Source organism: Nanorana parkeri, unplaced genomic scaffold (assembly GCF_000935625.1).
Source record: "Nanorana parkeri isolate BGI_ZX_2015 unplaced genomic scaffold, ASM93562v1 scaffold58, whole genome shotgun sequence".
In the NCBI taxonomy this organism is placed as follows: domain Eukaryota; kingdom Metazoa; phylum Chordata; class Amphibia; order Anura; family Dicroglossidae; genus Nanorana; species Nanorana parkeri.
The window spans coordinates 2,698,864-2,714,632 of NW_017306326.1; the positions used below are offsets into that span (position 1 = coordinate 2,698,864).

At 44.6% G+C, this 15,769-nt stretch overlaps 1 protein-coding gene across 13 annotated transcripts in view; it reads left to right on the forward strand.

Moving 5' to 3' along the window:
- CELF4 (CUGBP, Elav-like family member 4) overlaps positions 1–15,769 on the forward strand; it is a 965,736-nt gene that overhangs the window by 894,232 nt on the left and 55,735 nt on the right. For all 13 annotated transcript variants that reach the window (XM_018576168.1, XM_018576167.1, XM_018576169.1 and 10 more), the window contains one exon: positions 3,720–3,869. In XM_018576168.1, coding sequence (XP_018431670.1) covers positions 3,720–3,869 — 150 coding nt within the window. The remainder of the gene's footprint in view (positions 1–3,719; positions 3,870–15,769) is intronic.

The following is a 15,769-nucleotide window of genomic DNA, read 5'->3' on the forward strand; positions in this document are numbered from 1 at the left end:
CCCTTGGTGACTATCCACTGCTAATCCAGGTGTGTCACATTAGGGACACTCACCTATTACTGTGCCCGCAATGTCTGCAGCACCATGGCACAATGAGCTTGGCAGACTCCTTTAACCTTTATAAATCTGGCTCTATCATGTAATAGTTGCTTGGCCCTCCTTGCCCTCCAGGCTAGTGGTCCCTAGTTCTCTTCTGGTTGATACACAGTACAAACATATTTTTTTTGGCCGATAGTTTAATGGAGGGAGGGGTATCGGTCTTGCATAAGGTCCCTTTGACAACTCTGTCCACCGCTGGTCCAGTGCATGTAGATTATGCATAAAATAAAACAGCATTTCTCAACCAGGGTCCTGCAAAACCCTAGTGTTCCTTCAGAGGTTGCTAGAGGTTCCTTGAGCTGTGACAACTAGATAACCCACCTGAATGTGCCTATCCTCTTATTTCTCAGGTAAATAGCCAATGACACCAATTATCTTTTGAGTGGTCTATAAGAGAAGCATTCTTTCCACAGACTACTAGTATGAGGGGGTTCGTCTCCAACTGACCACTATTATGAGAAGGACCTGCTCGCACTGACCATTAATCAAAATGGACACTTCTCCCACTGACCATAACATAAGGGTGTCTCTCTCCACTGACCAGCAGATAATCAGTGCACGGACCTCCAATTTTAAGGGGGGGCACTACTCCAATGAGCATACCATGTGCTATCTATACCTTACTGACCACACTACAGTACCATGAGCTGTAGTTTTAATAATTGTTAGCAGAGGTTCTCTGAGACCTGAAAATTATTTTCAAGGGTTCCTCCATGGTAAAAAAAAAGGTTAAAAAATTCTGAAATAGATTAAATTGTCAGGCCACATCATACAAAAGCTCATTGATGTTGGATAGTAGGGGATCACGGTCATGGCTGCTTCTGGAGGACCTCTACGAAAGCACAGGTACCCTTCAAGAAGTATGGGATATGTATAGCTGCTTCCTTCTCTGCCGATCCGTGCAGCAAGACATGCTGAAGCTGCAACATTACGCAGAAAGAAAACTAGCAGAGAGTTAGTGCTGACTTTGCAGAAAGGAGGAGATAAGTGTCTTCGCCCCCTTTCATCTGATGTACAGCGCAAACACAAGGAGCTGTCACATCAACGTGCTGGTGTCATCGCTGATAATAGGGAAGAAACCTGCCAACTCAAGTGACGGGGAAATTTTTGCTCTCCTCTTTTTTTTCTTCCTTTTCTTCCCCCTGACTGTTGAAGAGAATGGAGCATCCACTCGCGTGTTCTTTTTTTTGCCCCGGCACAGCAACTGTCATCGAATTCCCAAAGAGCCGTCAGATCCCAAAACTTTCTACGGATCCCAGTTTTTAGAAGGAGTGCGTGTCGGGGTAGAAGGGGGGTGGGGGTGTTTGAGGTGATTTAAGACAGCGTGACAACAACGGTGGAGAAAGGAGAACAATGCCAGCCTAATTAGCACTCAATTAATGCTGGGTAAACGAAGACATTGGGAGGTAAAATTATTTGCCTGCAGTGGTTTTATTGTTTTCCAAACTAGTGAAGGGAAAATAGAACACGTAGCACAACTTGCAGGGGAACTCCAGTTAAAAATGAACATCTTGAGTTACCATATGAGCTGCTTTCATGCACGCGAGCTTGAATCGTAAAACCACGGAAGGAGCGAAATGATAATGGCCTTTTGTATGAACTCGAGTGATTTCCACACAGCTGCCAAAGACCTATAAGCAGGGCCGGATTTCCCACAAGGCCAACCGAGGCCCGTCCTTGGGGCAGCAGAGAGTAGAGGGGCAGCAGCGGTGTGGAATTCCTATCTCCCGACACCCGGGACATGCAGTTCCGGGCGCCGGGTGGGTAGTTGTTTTCTACATTTAGCTTTGGGCAAGCAGGGCTAAATGTACAGCGGGGAAGCCGCCGCTTGTTTTGTGCAATTGATCTCGGCAATGTCACCGGGATCACTTGTATGCAGCCTGAATACAGGGGATGCATTGAGGAACCTGGCCTTGGTGCAGCAGAGAGAGTAAATCCGGGCACTGCCTATAAGATCAGATTCAGTTGTGATGCTGATTGGTAGATGAGCAGTAGCGATGAGCAAACTGGCCTGAGTTTGGATAGATCCACATACCCAACCTGAAATCTTCAAACCCCTAATTAGGCCCAAGCCTAATTGAAGTATATGGAAGTCAAATCTTGTAATTTTTTCTGCCCTTTTTTTAAGGCTGGTTTGCAAGTTTTTAGGAAACAAGGTTATGAGTAGCTGGGCACTAATATGGGTAACATGTACCAATGCAAAAACAAATTTTAACAAGTGCCGTTTAGTGGGGACCAGGTCTTTTATAAGGCTTAAAGGGCAGTGTTAAAAATTCACAATTCCTTTAAATAACATGCTTGGGAATGAATTAAACCTGCAAATGAAGTGGCGCACTTGTAGGATGTACTCCTGCAAAAGTGACCTTTAAAAGAAAAACTATTGCTGCTAAATGACATTTTCCGATCGGCTTTGTTCTATCTGTAAACGTTGGAGGATTCCCCTCAACATTCATACCAGACACTTACCCTTAATAAGGGTCTGGTATGAATTTTGCTGGTGACCTCATGCTGAAAACAAAGTTAAAAAGGGAACATGCAGCTCCCCCCCTCCTTCCCCTTGCCTGAATTATACCAGGCCACATGCCCTCAACATTGGGAGGTTACCTTGTATCCAAGCTGATGAGGACAAGGGCCTTATCTCCACATTCCTGGCTCGGTGTATGTGAGGGCTTGGGGGGGGGACAAATTATCAGAATCTGCAAGCCCACTTTTCACATAAGGAAAAAAAAAGCCCCCCCCCCCCCCCCCAAAAAAAATAGTAAAGAAACACACACCTTACAAAAGATCTTCATTAAAAAACATACATAAAGAAACAATGTTTCCGGATCCTCTCCTGCCGTGGTTCCATTGCAAATGTCAGCTCCCCGCTCGGCAACTGGATATCAACAAATCAGCTGAAAGACGCTGGCTTATGTCATTGACTAAATATGGTCATGACCATATTTGGTCAATGATGTCACCCAGGATGCCCGCCGACAGGCTACAGGAAGCTCATTTTTGCATGGCAAACAATTTCAAAATATTTGTGCAGTTACCACCCACCCATAGCAGTGTAGTGTAAATGAGTCCTAAGTGCTACAATAAACTGGAACCGGATTGATGGCTTCACCTTAGATTATTAAGCCAATTTGGTATTGATTTATCCCATTGGGGTAGAACAATGTCCAAGATACAATGATCCAACCACCTGGGAATCATCTTTCACCATCCTTATCCCAATAAACTGAAATATGATTGGATGGATCCCCACACTTTGCTAATCACCATCACTCTTGGCAGGGCTTTTTTTGGAACCTGTGCTATTGATGAAATGGATGGACTTAAAGGAAGGCGGCACTAAGAGAAATACAAGAATGGTTGCTGTTGATCTCCTTTTACACATTCTTGTTACCAGGCAATCATGCTAATCCAATGGCTATAAATGCTTTTTAGGTCACTGATCTAGAACCAGTATGCAGATCAGTAGTCTGACTTGTTGCATGTTTTTTCCAGGACATTGATTGGCATTTCCAGAGGCCAGCAATGGCAGTCCCATATTTCTCTCAGTACAGGCTTCCCTTTAAGAACATTGCTTCAGATTTGTACCATCTAAAGTTCTCTTCTTGTTGTTTGTCCTCTAGGTGGCAGCACCCCACCCGGTATCACCGCACCAGCTGTGCCTAGTATTCCCTCTCCAATCGGGGTGAACGGCTTCACCGGCATACCGCCCCAAGCTAATGGACAACCAGCTGCAGAAGCCGTGTTCGCCAATGGAATCCATCCATATCCAGGTAAGCCATGTTCACCAACGGAACCCATCCATAACCAGGTCGGACATTCCTCAGCTTCACTGCTCTTTTTAGTAAACGCAGATAAGCTGAGGAATGTCCAACAATGTGAACAATGAAAAAACAATGGCAGAACTACAAAAAAAAATCTGGATGGTATTTAAACAAAATATGTCCACAGTTTAAGGATAGGCAATAATATTTTGATTACAACAAAAGATTTGACTGCCTCGGGGGTAAGGGAGAATTTGTATTTAGTATTAAGTTGTGTTACCACTTTACCTCGGAAAGGATTTCATTTCTGTTCAGCCAGACTTGTAATTTACGCACCATAGTTATCAGTATGCCAGCCAATACATTCCAGGAGATGGGAAGGGGCAATTCTGTAGGAAAGTGTCACTTATAAAGACCTGCCAGGCAGTCAAAGGCAGGTCCTGGCAAGAATTGGCAAAGGCATTTCCCTGTCTGTTGTTCTTGAAATCAACCCGGCCAAGGGTTAGGAAGAGGAAGTGGTCACCTTGTGTACTTCATTAGGAGGGAGGTATAAAATGGACAGGACCTGCAACCTATGCTGCTTAGGTAGTTCACAGCTAATGGGGGTCCACTTTGGCCTTTTCACCTTGAGTACTAAAGGACCTTCTTGTAAGGCCTGGGCTACATCGTAATACTTTATGTTCCATTATTGCATTGAATGGAAGCTATTCTATAATCATAAGTGAAGTGGGGATTATTTCACAAGAAAAGAAGGTCGGCAGTAACCAATGGAAACCATCATTTACCCTTGAAATTAAATATGATTGGTTGCAGATGTATACTATACCCTACACATGGTCTCCGAGCTCTGCGCCTCCTTATTAAAGGTATCTCATTGTGTCAGGGAGGTCAGAGCTCCAGTGTCTTCCTTTCCCAGGCTCGGATGACCCAACTCAGCAGAAAATGCCCCTTGGAAATATATTTAAACTGTCAATTGCCGTGATCCGAAGATGTAGATCACCCCCCTTCCCCCCCTTCTGTACAAGATTTGTGAAATGATTTTTCATGTCTGCGCTCCCAGCGGAACACAGCTAACAAGTGTTCCTAAAGAGTCAAGATTTCAGAGTCACTAAATTACAATTAGACATGTGTAATTCAGCCCATTAGCAATTATATTCTTCATTATTCTTTTCTATTTTCTAACAGTCACTCGTATTCCATAAAGCATATGTGCCAAAAGAGAGAGAGCGGAAGAAAGACAGAAGAGGGAGATGAAAGAGAGATGAGGAGAGAAAGGAGAGTGAGAGAGATGGGGGAAAGAGGGGAGAGGGAGAAGGGAAGGAAGGGGAAGAGAGTGGAGGAGAAAGAAGGAAGCTGAGAGAAAGAGGAGAACAAGCAAAAGACGAGAGAGAGAGAGCAAAAGAAAGACAGAAGAGGGAGATAGGAGCAAGAGAGGTAAAAAGATGAGGATAGAGGGAGAGGAAAAGAGTAAGAAAAGTAGGTTGAGCAAAAGACTAAAGAGAGATATGGGAGCAAGAGGAGAGAGATGGGGAGAAAGGGGTGATAGGAGGCGGAATGAGAGGAAAAGAGATGAGGACAGAGAGGGGAAAGGAGAGATAATGAAGGGAGAGAGAAGAGGAGAGAGAGGAAGAAGAGAAGGTATGATGGGGAGATAGATGAGGAGAGAAGAGGGAGAGGAGAGAGAATAAGGGGGGGAATTTGAGTAAGAATGAGAGAGGGTGGAGAAGGTGAGGGTCTCAGGGGCAGAGAGAGGAAGACAGCAAGAGTGGGAGAGAGAGGGAGAATAAGGGAGATATGAAAAAGGGAAGAGAGGGAGAGGAGAGAGAGTAACAGGAGAGAGATCAAAGAGAAAGGAGAAAGTTACAGAGGTGATGCGAGATAGAAGAGGGGAGAAAATGGTGAGAGAGAAAGAAACAGAGAGAGAAAGTTAACAAGGGGATGAGAGAGGGAGGGAGAGAAGATGGGGAAGGAGAGAGAGATTGATAGAGGTGGAGAGAAGATAGAGTGGAAGAGAGGTTGAAAGAGATGTGAAGAGAGGATCGGGAGGGAGAGAGAGAGAGGTTGATAGAGATGAGGAGAGAAGATGAAGAGGGAGAGAGGTTGATAGAGATGAGAAGAGAAGATAAAGAGGGAGAGAGGAGGTTGATAGAGATGAGGAGAGAAGATGAAGAAGGAGAGAGGTTGATAGAAATGAGGAGAGAAGATGGAGAGGGAGGGAGGGTGATAGAGATGAGGAGAGAAGATAAAGAGGGAGAGAGGTTGATAGAGATGAGGAGAGAAGATGAAGAAGGAGAGAGGTTGATAGAAATGAGGAGAGAAGATGGAGAGGGAGAGAGGTTGATAGAGATGAGGAGAGAAGATGAAGAGGGAGAGAGGTTGATAAAGATGAGGAGAGAAGATGGAGAGGGAGAGAGGTTGATAGAGATGAGGAGAGAAGATGGAGAGGGAGAGAGGTTGATAGAGATGAGGAGAGAAGATGACGAGGGAGAGAGGTTGATAGAGATGAGGAGAGAAGAGGAAGAGGGAGAGAGGTTGATAGAGATGAGGAGAGAAGACGGAGAGAGGTGGATAGAGATGAGGAGAGAAGATGGAGAGGGAGAGAGGTTGATAGAGATGAGCAGGGAAGATGGAGAGGGAGAGAGGTTGATAGAGATGAGGAGAGAAGAGGGAGAGAGAGGTTGATAGAGATGAGGAGAGAAGATGGAGAGGGAGAGAGGTTGATAGAGATGAGGAGAGAAGAGGGAGAGAGAGGTTTATAGAGATGAGGAGAGAAGATGAAGAGAGAGAGGTTGATAGAGATGAGGAGAGAAGATGGAGAGGGAGAGGTTGTTAGAGATGAGGAGAGAAGATGGAGAGAGGGAGAGGTTGATAGAAAAGATGGAGAGGGAGAGGTTGATAGAGATGAGGAGAGAAGATGGAGAGGGAGAGAGGTTGATAGAGATGAGGAGAGAAGATGATGAGGGAGAGAGGTTGATAGAGATGAGGAGAGAAGAGGAAGAGGGAGAGAGGTTGATAGAGATGAGGAGAGAAGACGGAGAGAGAGGTTGATAGAGAGGAGGAGAGAAGATGGAGAGGGAGAGAGGTTGATAGAGATGAGGAGAGAAGACGGAGAGAGAGGTTGATAGAGAGGAGGAGGAGAGAAGATGGACAGGAAGAGAGGTTGATAGAGATGAGGAGAGAAGATGGAGAAGGAGAGAGGTTGATAGAGATGAGGAGAGAAGATGAAGAGAGAGAGGTTGATAGAGATGAGGAGAGAAGATGAAGAGAGAGAGGTTGATAGAGATGAGGAGAGAAGATGAAGAGAGAGAGGTTGATAGAGATGAGGAGAGAAGATGAAGAGAGAGAGGTTGATAGAGATGAGGAGAGAAGATGAAGAGAGAGAGGTTGATAGAGATGAGGAGAGAAGATGAAGAGAGAGAGGTTGATAGAGATGAGGAGAGAAGATGAAGAGAGAGAGGTTGATAGAGATGAGGAGAGAAGATGAAGAGAGAGAGGTTGATAGAGATGAGGAGAGAAGATGAAGAGAGAGAGGTTGATAGAGATGAGGAGAGAAGATGAAGAGAGAGAGGTTGATAGAGATGAGGAGAGAAGATGAAGAGAGAGAGGTTGATAGAGATGAGGAGAGAAGATGAAGAGAGAGAGGTTGATAGAGATGAGGAGAGAAGATGGAGAGGGAGAGGTTGTTAGAGATGAGGAGAGAAGATGGAGAGAGGGAGAGGTTGATAGAGATGAGGAGAGAAGATGGAGAAGGAGAGAGGTTGATAGAGATGAGGAGAGAAGATGGAGAGGTTGATAGAGATGAGGAGAGAAGATGGAGAGGGAGAGGTTGATAGAGATGAGGAGAGAAGATGAAGAGGGAGAGAGAGGTTGATAGAGATGAGGAGAGAAGATGAAGAGGGAGAGGTTGATAGAGATGAGGAGAGAAGATGGAGAGAGGGAGAGGTTGATAGAGAGGAGGAGAGAAGATGGAGAGAGGTTGATAGAAATGGGGAGAGAAGGAGGGGTTGGGGGACAGAAAGACAGAAACCTAGAAAAGATCTCATTTACCATCTTCATCTCAGAATATTACAGATTTTAATGAGCGGATTCTCCCAAACTCACTCTTGTGCAGTAATAAATGGAGGTGATTAAGCTGGGTCTTGGCAGCTATAATAAAAAGCCTTTGTTCTCCGAGTTGAGTTAGTTATCAAAATAAAATATCCATCAAATTTATCTGTGGTGCCATGTGTGGCAGAGCAGCTTTATGGAATGAGCATTTTGGAGTGAGAGTGGCCCACCCACACTACTTATGGTATCACTTTCAGGACCTAAAGGTTTCCGGCAAACATCAGAGAACATTGAAAGAACGTGCCTATGGTCTGCTCCACTGCCCCGACCAACATGGCTGACCCTGCTGATTGGCCAGGCTTGATTTACCATTCAGATAACTATTGTTTCCTCTTAGATTGGCTGGTTTCAGCCACACCACTGCCCCCACCCCAACCAACCACAGACCAATGCATTCAGACCAATGGGAGAGGGGCATTCTTTCTTACAGCTCAAAGAAGTCCTAAATCTACTGTACAATTTAAATTATTTCAACATTTTCCAAGTCAACTGCCTATAATCATTCTTTATACTGAATCCATGTCACCTCCTACACTCCAGCTGGAATTTCAAATGAGGCTGGCAATACTGGCACATGCATCTGCACTGAGAGAATGTGTAGTGAGAGACAAATTGATATTTCCTATTCTCGGGTCTCTTCGGGTGTTTCATATGCAGATGTTCAATCAGCCTCATGTCTCCTGTTTATAAAGGGGAACTGTAGTCATTTTATCATGGTTTAGATGGTTTAGCATGTTAAAGGATAGATCAGCTTATTGTAAATAATTTGTCATCGTTTTTAAAACCATTTTTTGCACATAGTCTGGTATATAGGTTCAGGGGGAAAGGGGGGGGGGGATCTTCCAGGGATAGGATTGCTGGAAGTAGTGGTTACTAAAGAAAACCGAGACCGGTAAAATTTTGTTTAAAAAATCAACTTTATTCATATGCAAAAAATTCTAATACCATCCATGTGCTTCTTAGGATTAAAAGATCCCCCCCTTTTCTTCTAAATGTTTATTGGTTAAATAAACCTTGACGACCGGGTACCATTATATGAAATAGGAATTGATTTAATGGTCTTAGATCTCCAGAAATACCCCCTTCCCCCCTTTTTTCTATATAGGTTCAGGGGCAGCTATATTTGCTCATTACATATTGTATAGTATACAGGTTTGTTTGCTTCTTAGTAGTGCTGCACAGTGGTTGTGCCTTTCAGATCCTCATATCTCATTGCTAGATGAGAATTCAGTCATGTTAGGGGTGGGGACCAGACCACATGTAATAAGTTCCGGCTGAGCAGGTAGTGATAGTCTCTTTAGAACAAAGTAGTCACATAGCACGGAGGATCACCAGACAGCAAAGCACAGCCTACACAGACCAATGCCAGACCATGGCTGACTCAGAAAGAAGTGGAAGTTCTCACTAGAATGACTCTATGAACAATAAAGAGCCATATCACACATGTACCTTGATAAATACATAGCACCATTTTTGACTTCTGTCCACCTTCCAGCTGTCCAGCAGTGAGCATTGGAAGCTGCCAGCCATTTACCAATGACACTGCAACCCATGACGTCACTCAGCCCCCTGTGCCATCTATGCCTTGTGATTGCAAAGACTGACTGTGAAACACTTAATCTGTGCCCTGAGGCTGTCAAAGATGTAGATAACATAAGGGGTACTGAACAACATTATGGGGTTGATTTATAAACCGCTCACACAGCAAAGATGATTTGCTGATGTGTTACGGCCACTAGATGGAGCTGAGGAGCACGGGAAATTCCTATGCTCCTCAGCTCCATCTAGTGGCCATGCTCCTATTGTCCCTATGCTCCACGACTCTGTCTAGTGGCTATACTCCTGTTGTTCCTATGGTCCTCAGCTCCATCTAGTGGCAATGCTCCTACTGTTGCTAAGCTCCACGGTTCCATCTAGTGGCCATGCTCATATTGTTCCTTAGCACCATGTCTCCGTCTAGTGGCTATACTCCTGTTGTTCCTATGGTCCTCAGATCTATCTAGTGGCCATGCTCCTGTTGTTCATAAGCTCTACAGTTCCATCCAGTGGCCTTTCTCCTATTTTTCCCATTGTCCTCAGCTCCATCTAGTGGCCATGCTCCTATAGTTCCTATGTTCCATGACTCCATCTAGTGGCCATACTCCTATTGTTCCTGAGCGCCTCAGATCCATCTAGCGGCCATGCTCCTATTATTCCTCTTCTCCACAGTTCTGTCTGGTGGCCATGCTCCTATTGTTCCTATGCTGCATGGCCCCATCTAGTGGTCATACTCCTATTGTTCATGTGCTCCATGGTTCTCTCTAGTGGCCATAATGTGCAGTCTCATAATGTGCAGTATACTGTGTGACCGGTTTATAAATCACCCCCTAAGAGTTGCATGGTGTCGCTGATAAATGGCTGGCAGTTTGTGACGCTGACTGCTGGACAACTGGAGCGTGGACAGGGGTCAAATATGATGCTATGCATTTATCAAGGTACATGTGTGATATGTCTGTTCATAGACTATTTCTAGGCTGAACTGTAACTGTTTTATTTCCTAAAGTTCCTTTTTTATTTTCTTATATTGATTAAAAACATTTTTAGAATTTTTTCCATGAACATATATGTAATATGTTGTATTGCATTGAGAACCCATCGCTAAGAGTTATAGAATAAAGATCTGCAGAGTCCTATAATGAATGAGAGATGTAAGCTGCAATACCTGCCTGATCGCCGGGGTACCATTGGCTCTGCTGACCTCTTGTGGAGACAGTTGGGAGTTACACTTTATGAAATTGTAACTGACTCTCATGCAGCGGTAATTAGAACCGCACTGATGAACCTCCATGAACTCAAAGGGAACTTTTATCTGTGAAATCAAGAGTATAATTTGATGGTTTAATTGCCATTTAACAGACATATAACTAATTGGATTAAGTGCTTATTACGATTAATAATAATAATAATAGGTGGGCCAGTGGCTGCAGCTTTGCATTGGCCTTTGTCTAAAAAAGTGTGAGCTGCATTTCCACTTAGGCTCCCACTCACACCACAGTGTACCGGGAATGTGTGCCACGTTTGTACGCGTTCGTGTGCGTTTTGTTCCTGCATTTGCCACACATCCCCATTGATTTCAATGGATGCCAAATGAGCATAGAATGTGGGAAAAGTCGTGCATGTTTTCCGTGCGTCCATATGTATTCTATCACGCAGGAAGAAAGCTCATTTGCACGGCTGCATTTGGGGTGACATTAAGTCCCTATTCACATATGGGTGTACCAGGAACGTGCTTTGCGGTGATGAGCATTCCCACACCTTCACAGCCCTTTGTTTCCTGTGTTTGCCGCACATCTCCATTGATTTCAATGGGTGCCAAATGTGCATAGAATGTGGGAAAAGTCGTGCATGGTGCATATTTGCGACACGTCTTCCACGTGGTTTCCTCTCGTTCATGTGCATTCTATCGCGCAGGACGAAAGCTTATTTGCATGGACACATTTGGGGTGCCATTAAGTCCCCTTTCACATATGGGTGTATCAGGAACGTGCTTCCCCGTGATGAGCATTCCCACGTCTTTGCGGCCCTTTGTTTCCTGTGTTTACCGCTCGTCCCCATTGATTTCAATTGGTGCCAACGCAGCAAAAGTCGCCCATGTAACAAATTTTGCGACATTCATTCTGTGTTTTTTTGCCTACGCGTTTGTGTGTGTGTAAGACGATACACCCATATCTGAATGCAGCTTGCCTGTAAAGCAAATAAAAAATAGAACTAATAATGACTCACAACGTCACATCCTAATGTAACATATTCTAGAAGAAAAAAAACAACAGAATATTGTTCCGTAGGAATTTTAGACTATCACATGCGCTTTGTGGTGCAGCATGTCACGTTTGGCAGGTGGGCCCTTAACCAATGGGCCCGCTGAAGTCAATGGGACTGCCCTGCAATGGTTGCAGCACAGTAATCCAATGTGAAATCTAAAAACAAAAAAATTCACTAAACTCCAAAAAGAGTTTTTTTTTTTATTTTGTATATCCCCCCCCCTTCCCCTTCCCTAATACCCACACTACACACCCTTCCTGACCAAGTGCTTACCCTTTCCTCCATCTATCATTTTAATTAGGTCCATTTTGCTGGCAAAAGGCCGAGCGCCGGAAATTTTATCTTTATGCCCTGACACTTTGATCCACAAAGCCCAACAAGCCCTTGAAAAAGTTGTGTCACAAAACAGACAGGCCACACGGTTGGTTCCTTAACGACAAACCAAGCCCATGAGATGTGAAGGTGACCAGCGCAAAACGACAGCTTATATGGATACGGCGCGTCCTCGCCGGTCGAGACGACTCGCTGGAAAGGGCTCTTGGCTTTGCACGCCATTAAATGGCGGCATTAAATCTCGAACCTCTCACCACTTCCACGTTGATCAGCACATCCTTTTGGTTATTGTTGTGTGTGAATGCCTAATTAATTACAACAGTAAACGCCGGGCTCTTTTAATCACGCCATCAGCTCTCCTAATCAATCTTAATAATACGGACCGCGCGCCATGGCACCCATGAATTTTAATCTACATAAATTTTCGGGAAAGGCTCGTCACAAGCTTGTTGCATGAAATGATACGATGGCGGATTTAGATTAAGTCCTTTGAGGAAGACTTAAATTGGATTGAAGAAGCTAAGCCGTGTCTCACTTTCTCGTTTTTATTGCCGGCACGTTGACCTTGCCAAGGCCCTGAGCTCTGAAAGTCACATATAACAATGCGGATGGCTCCGGCCGGCGTACACATTTATTTGACCTATAAACAGAGATGTTGTATAAAATTCCATGTAAATCCGTTTGTACATGTTCGTTCCCAGAAACGTCTCTCGTCCGGGGCGAAAATATAGAGCTTGTTAAAGTGAATGTCACAAAGGAATATATTACGTCTGGCAGAATCGGGGGCTAGGTTGACCTACATTTCGTCCTTGAAGCCGGACGAGCCGGTCAGGGACTCCTCAGCGCTCTCTTGAATTTTTTTTTTCCCTCTCGCTCGATCGATGCTCTTTAGCACCGGTGTTCGGGGCTCCTTGGAGAAATTAAGGAAATTTGTATTATTCAGTGTATGTAAATTAGAAACTCGACTCGGCCGGCTATTAAGTCTCTCTTACTAATGCTTGCCATTTGTGCAGGTTGGCTACTCAGCGTGAGTTTAAGGCTGGTGAGTTGGTGTGCTGGGGTGTCGTTCATTCTTTATGGCACCCCAACGCACCTTCCCATCAGCCATGTGTTGCTTGAGCGTTTCTCATGGACAGACAGAATAACGTGTGTCTAGTTGTGTCCCTAGTTTTTTTGCTGAATGAGGCAGGGAGGGTGTGTAGAGAACACTGCACCACCAGACACGAGAGTGATGCCACCCTCTGCAGGCTCTGCATCTCCCCACCTGGCTCTTAGCAACCCGGGACACTCTGGCCGTTGTCCTGCCCAGCCGCTGGCAACCAGTGGTGTTACTGGTTGCCTGGAGCTGGGTAAGAGGCCAGCCAGAGTGTCCCAGGTTGCAAAGAGCCAGGCGGGGAGATGCAGAGGCGACAGAGGGTGGCGTCACTATTAGTGCCTGGTGATGCAGTCTCCTCTACCCACCCCATGCCCCCACATCAGGCGGGGAAAAAAAGCAGTACTGGATTTGTGTTATCGTCCCATGCACACAGATGTTCTATTTTTAATTGCCTAATGTGGGCTGCTATGTCTATTATTGCATCACCTACTGTATATTTACAGTTCTCAAGTATGATCAGCCATGTTGTGCTTTTCAGGGATCTTGTGTTGTCCGGTTATGAGGCTATCTAGCGCAGGGCGGCAGTGGCTTCTCTGTTTCCTATGCAACCTTGAAGGGGCTGGGGGCAATGGTCCCCTTTACACCCTCTTCCTCCACTAGCCATATGTCCGCAAAGCCTCTCCATGGCCAAAATGGCTTTACTGTCTATTCCAAGAACTTCAGTGAACAGTGTTTGCAACTAAAATTTCACTGTCCCACTCCTGTCATTGTAGAGAAACAACAACTCTGTAAAAAGTTACATTATGAGGGTATCATGCGGCTAATGGTCAGGACCGTGTGGGCATACTAGATGGTCTCCTGACCAGTCCAAGGCTGTGTTCACAAATGCCTGAAACAGATCATCCCCGCTGCAGCCTTTTACCTTGCTACAAAGTTACAATGTTGCAGTCTGATCACTGGGGGACTGGAGACTGAGGAAATGCTTCCTCCTTCTTGCAGCAATGTGATCACTGGGGAACTGGAGACTGAGAAAATGCTCCCTCCTGTGTGCAGCAGACTGATGGCAACATCTCAACCTAGGCAAAATCAATGGACTGGAGCTCAAGGATGGCTTTTTTAATGATAAAGGTGAAGCTTTTCTGAAATATGATACTGTTTCTGCACATTGTTACACGTTTTCATTCAGACTTATAAGGTTCCCGAACCATCCAGTTTAAATACACTGTCTACAGAATGGACCCTTTTATCATATATCTCGCTACCTCATGTTAAATAATATTCCGGCTCCTCTCGGCACAGATGACACGTGTAGTCGATGGCCCAATAACTTTTCAATTACTTGACGTCTTCTTATCATTCTGCATTGAAGGCCCTGCCGCTCCGATCTATATATAGATATTCAATTTCCCAATTTCCATATATCATTTCAGCCATAAGTGTTTATTTGTTATTAAACCAAGCCTGTATATTAAATCACCATCGTCCTCCTCGCACTTAACGACATCAACCGCTGGGTGAAGAATTGCGTCAATATGTTACAATTGCCTTTGCCCTGTTTTCAGGGTGAATATTATGGTTATGGTTTTATGGCCGATCTGTATAAGAAGTCAAATGAGCCTGGGTTTCTAGTAGGGGAGGGAGAGGTCTCATCTCAGCCTGCCATATCATGGGCTCTAGATATGAAAGGTTGCTGAATAATTACCTAGGGATGTAAAAAATAGACATACGAATATAAAATATGTTTTTGGTATACCTTTATGTTCTATGAAGGCTTTACTGTGCTACACACTGCAATTCCCTTGATGGGCATTTTGATTCCTTGAGTCCTTTCTCACCATAACCTGTATGACTATCCTGTCTTGTTGGGTCCCAAGCGCGACTCCATATAAGTCATGGTTACCATACACTGCACTGATGATGGCCAAGAAACCCAACACAGGTGTATGCTGTCTGGAGTAAATGGCTTTATAATATTGGGCTATGTTATACGTTTACTATGCTTCAGCAGTTCTGGATGTCATGTGGCTTTTTTATTCCTTGAGTCCCTTCTCACCTTAACCACTGCTTTATGCCCTATTGGCCACATGACATTCAGAACTAAAGGAACATAGTGCAAATATAGCCCAATATTATAAAGCCATTTATTCCAAACTGCATACACCTGAGTCAGGCTTGGTGGCCATCATCCCCATTGACACCATGACTTTTATGGAGTTGGGCTTGAGATTCAACAAAACAGGATAGCCATACAGGTCTGCATACACTGTCCTGAAATGAGGAATAATCCTCTTAGTTTAGGGGTATGTGATGGAATGAGACACGAGAATTCCTTCTGCTCTAAGAAGACTTTACTTTGCTATATACTGATTTGATTGAAGGGTCTTTTGATTCCTTTAGGCCCTTCTCACCATAACTTGTATAGTTATACTGTCTCGGGTCCCAAACCACACACCTTAGAAGCCATGGTTTCAATACACTGCACTGAAGATGACCAAATGAACTGAAACAGCTGAATGCATGTTGGAATAAATGGCTCTGTCATATAATATACACCAGGTCCAGTGGCGTATCC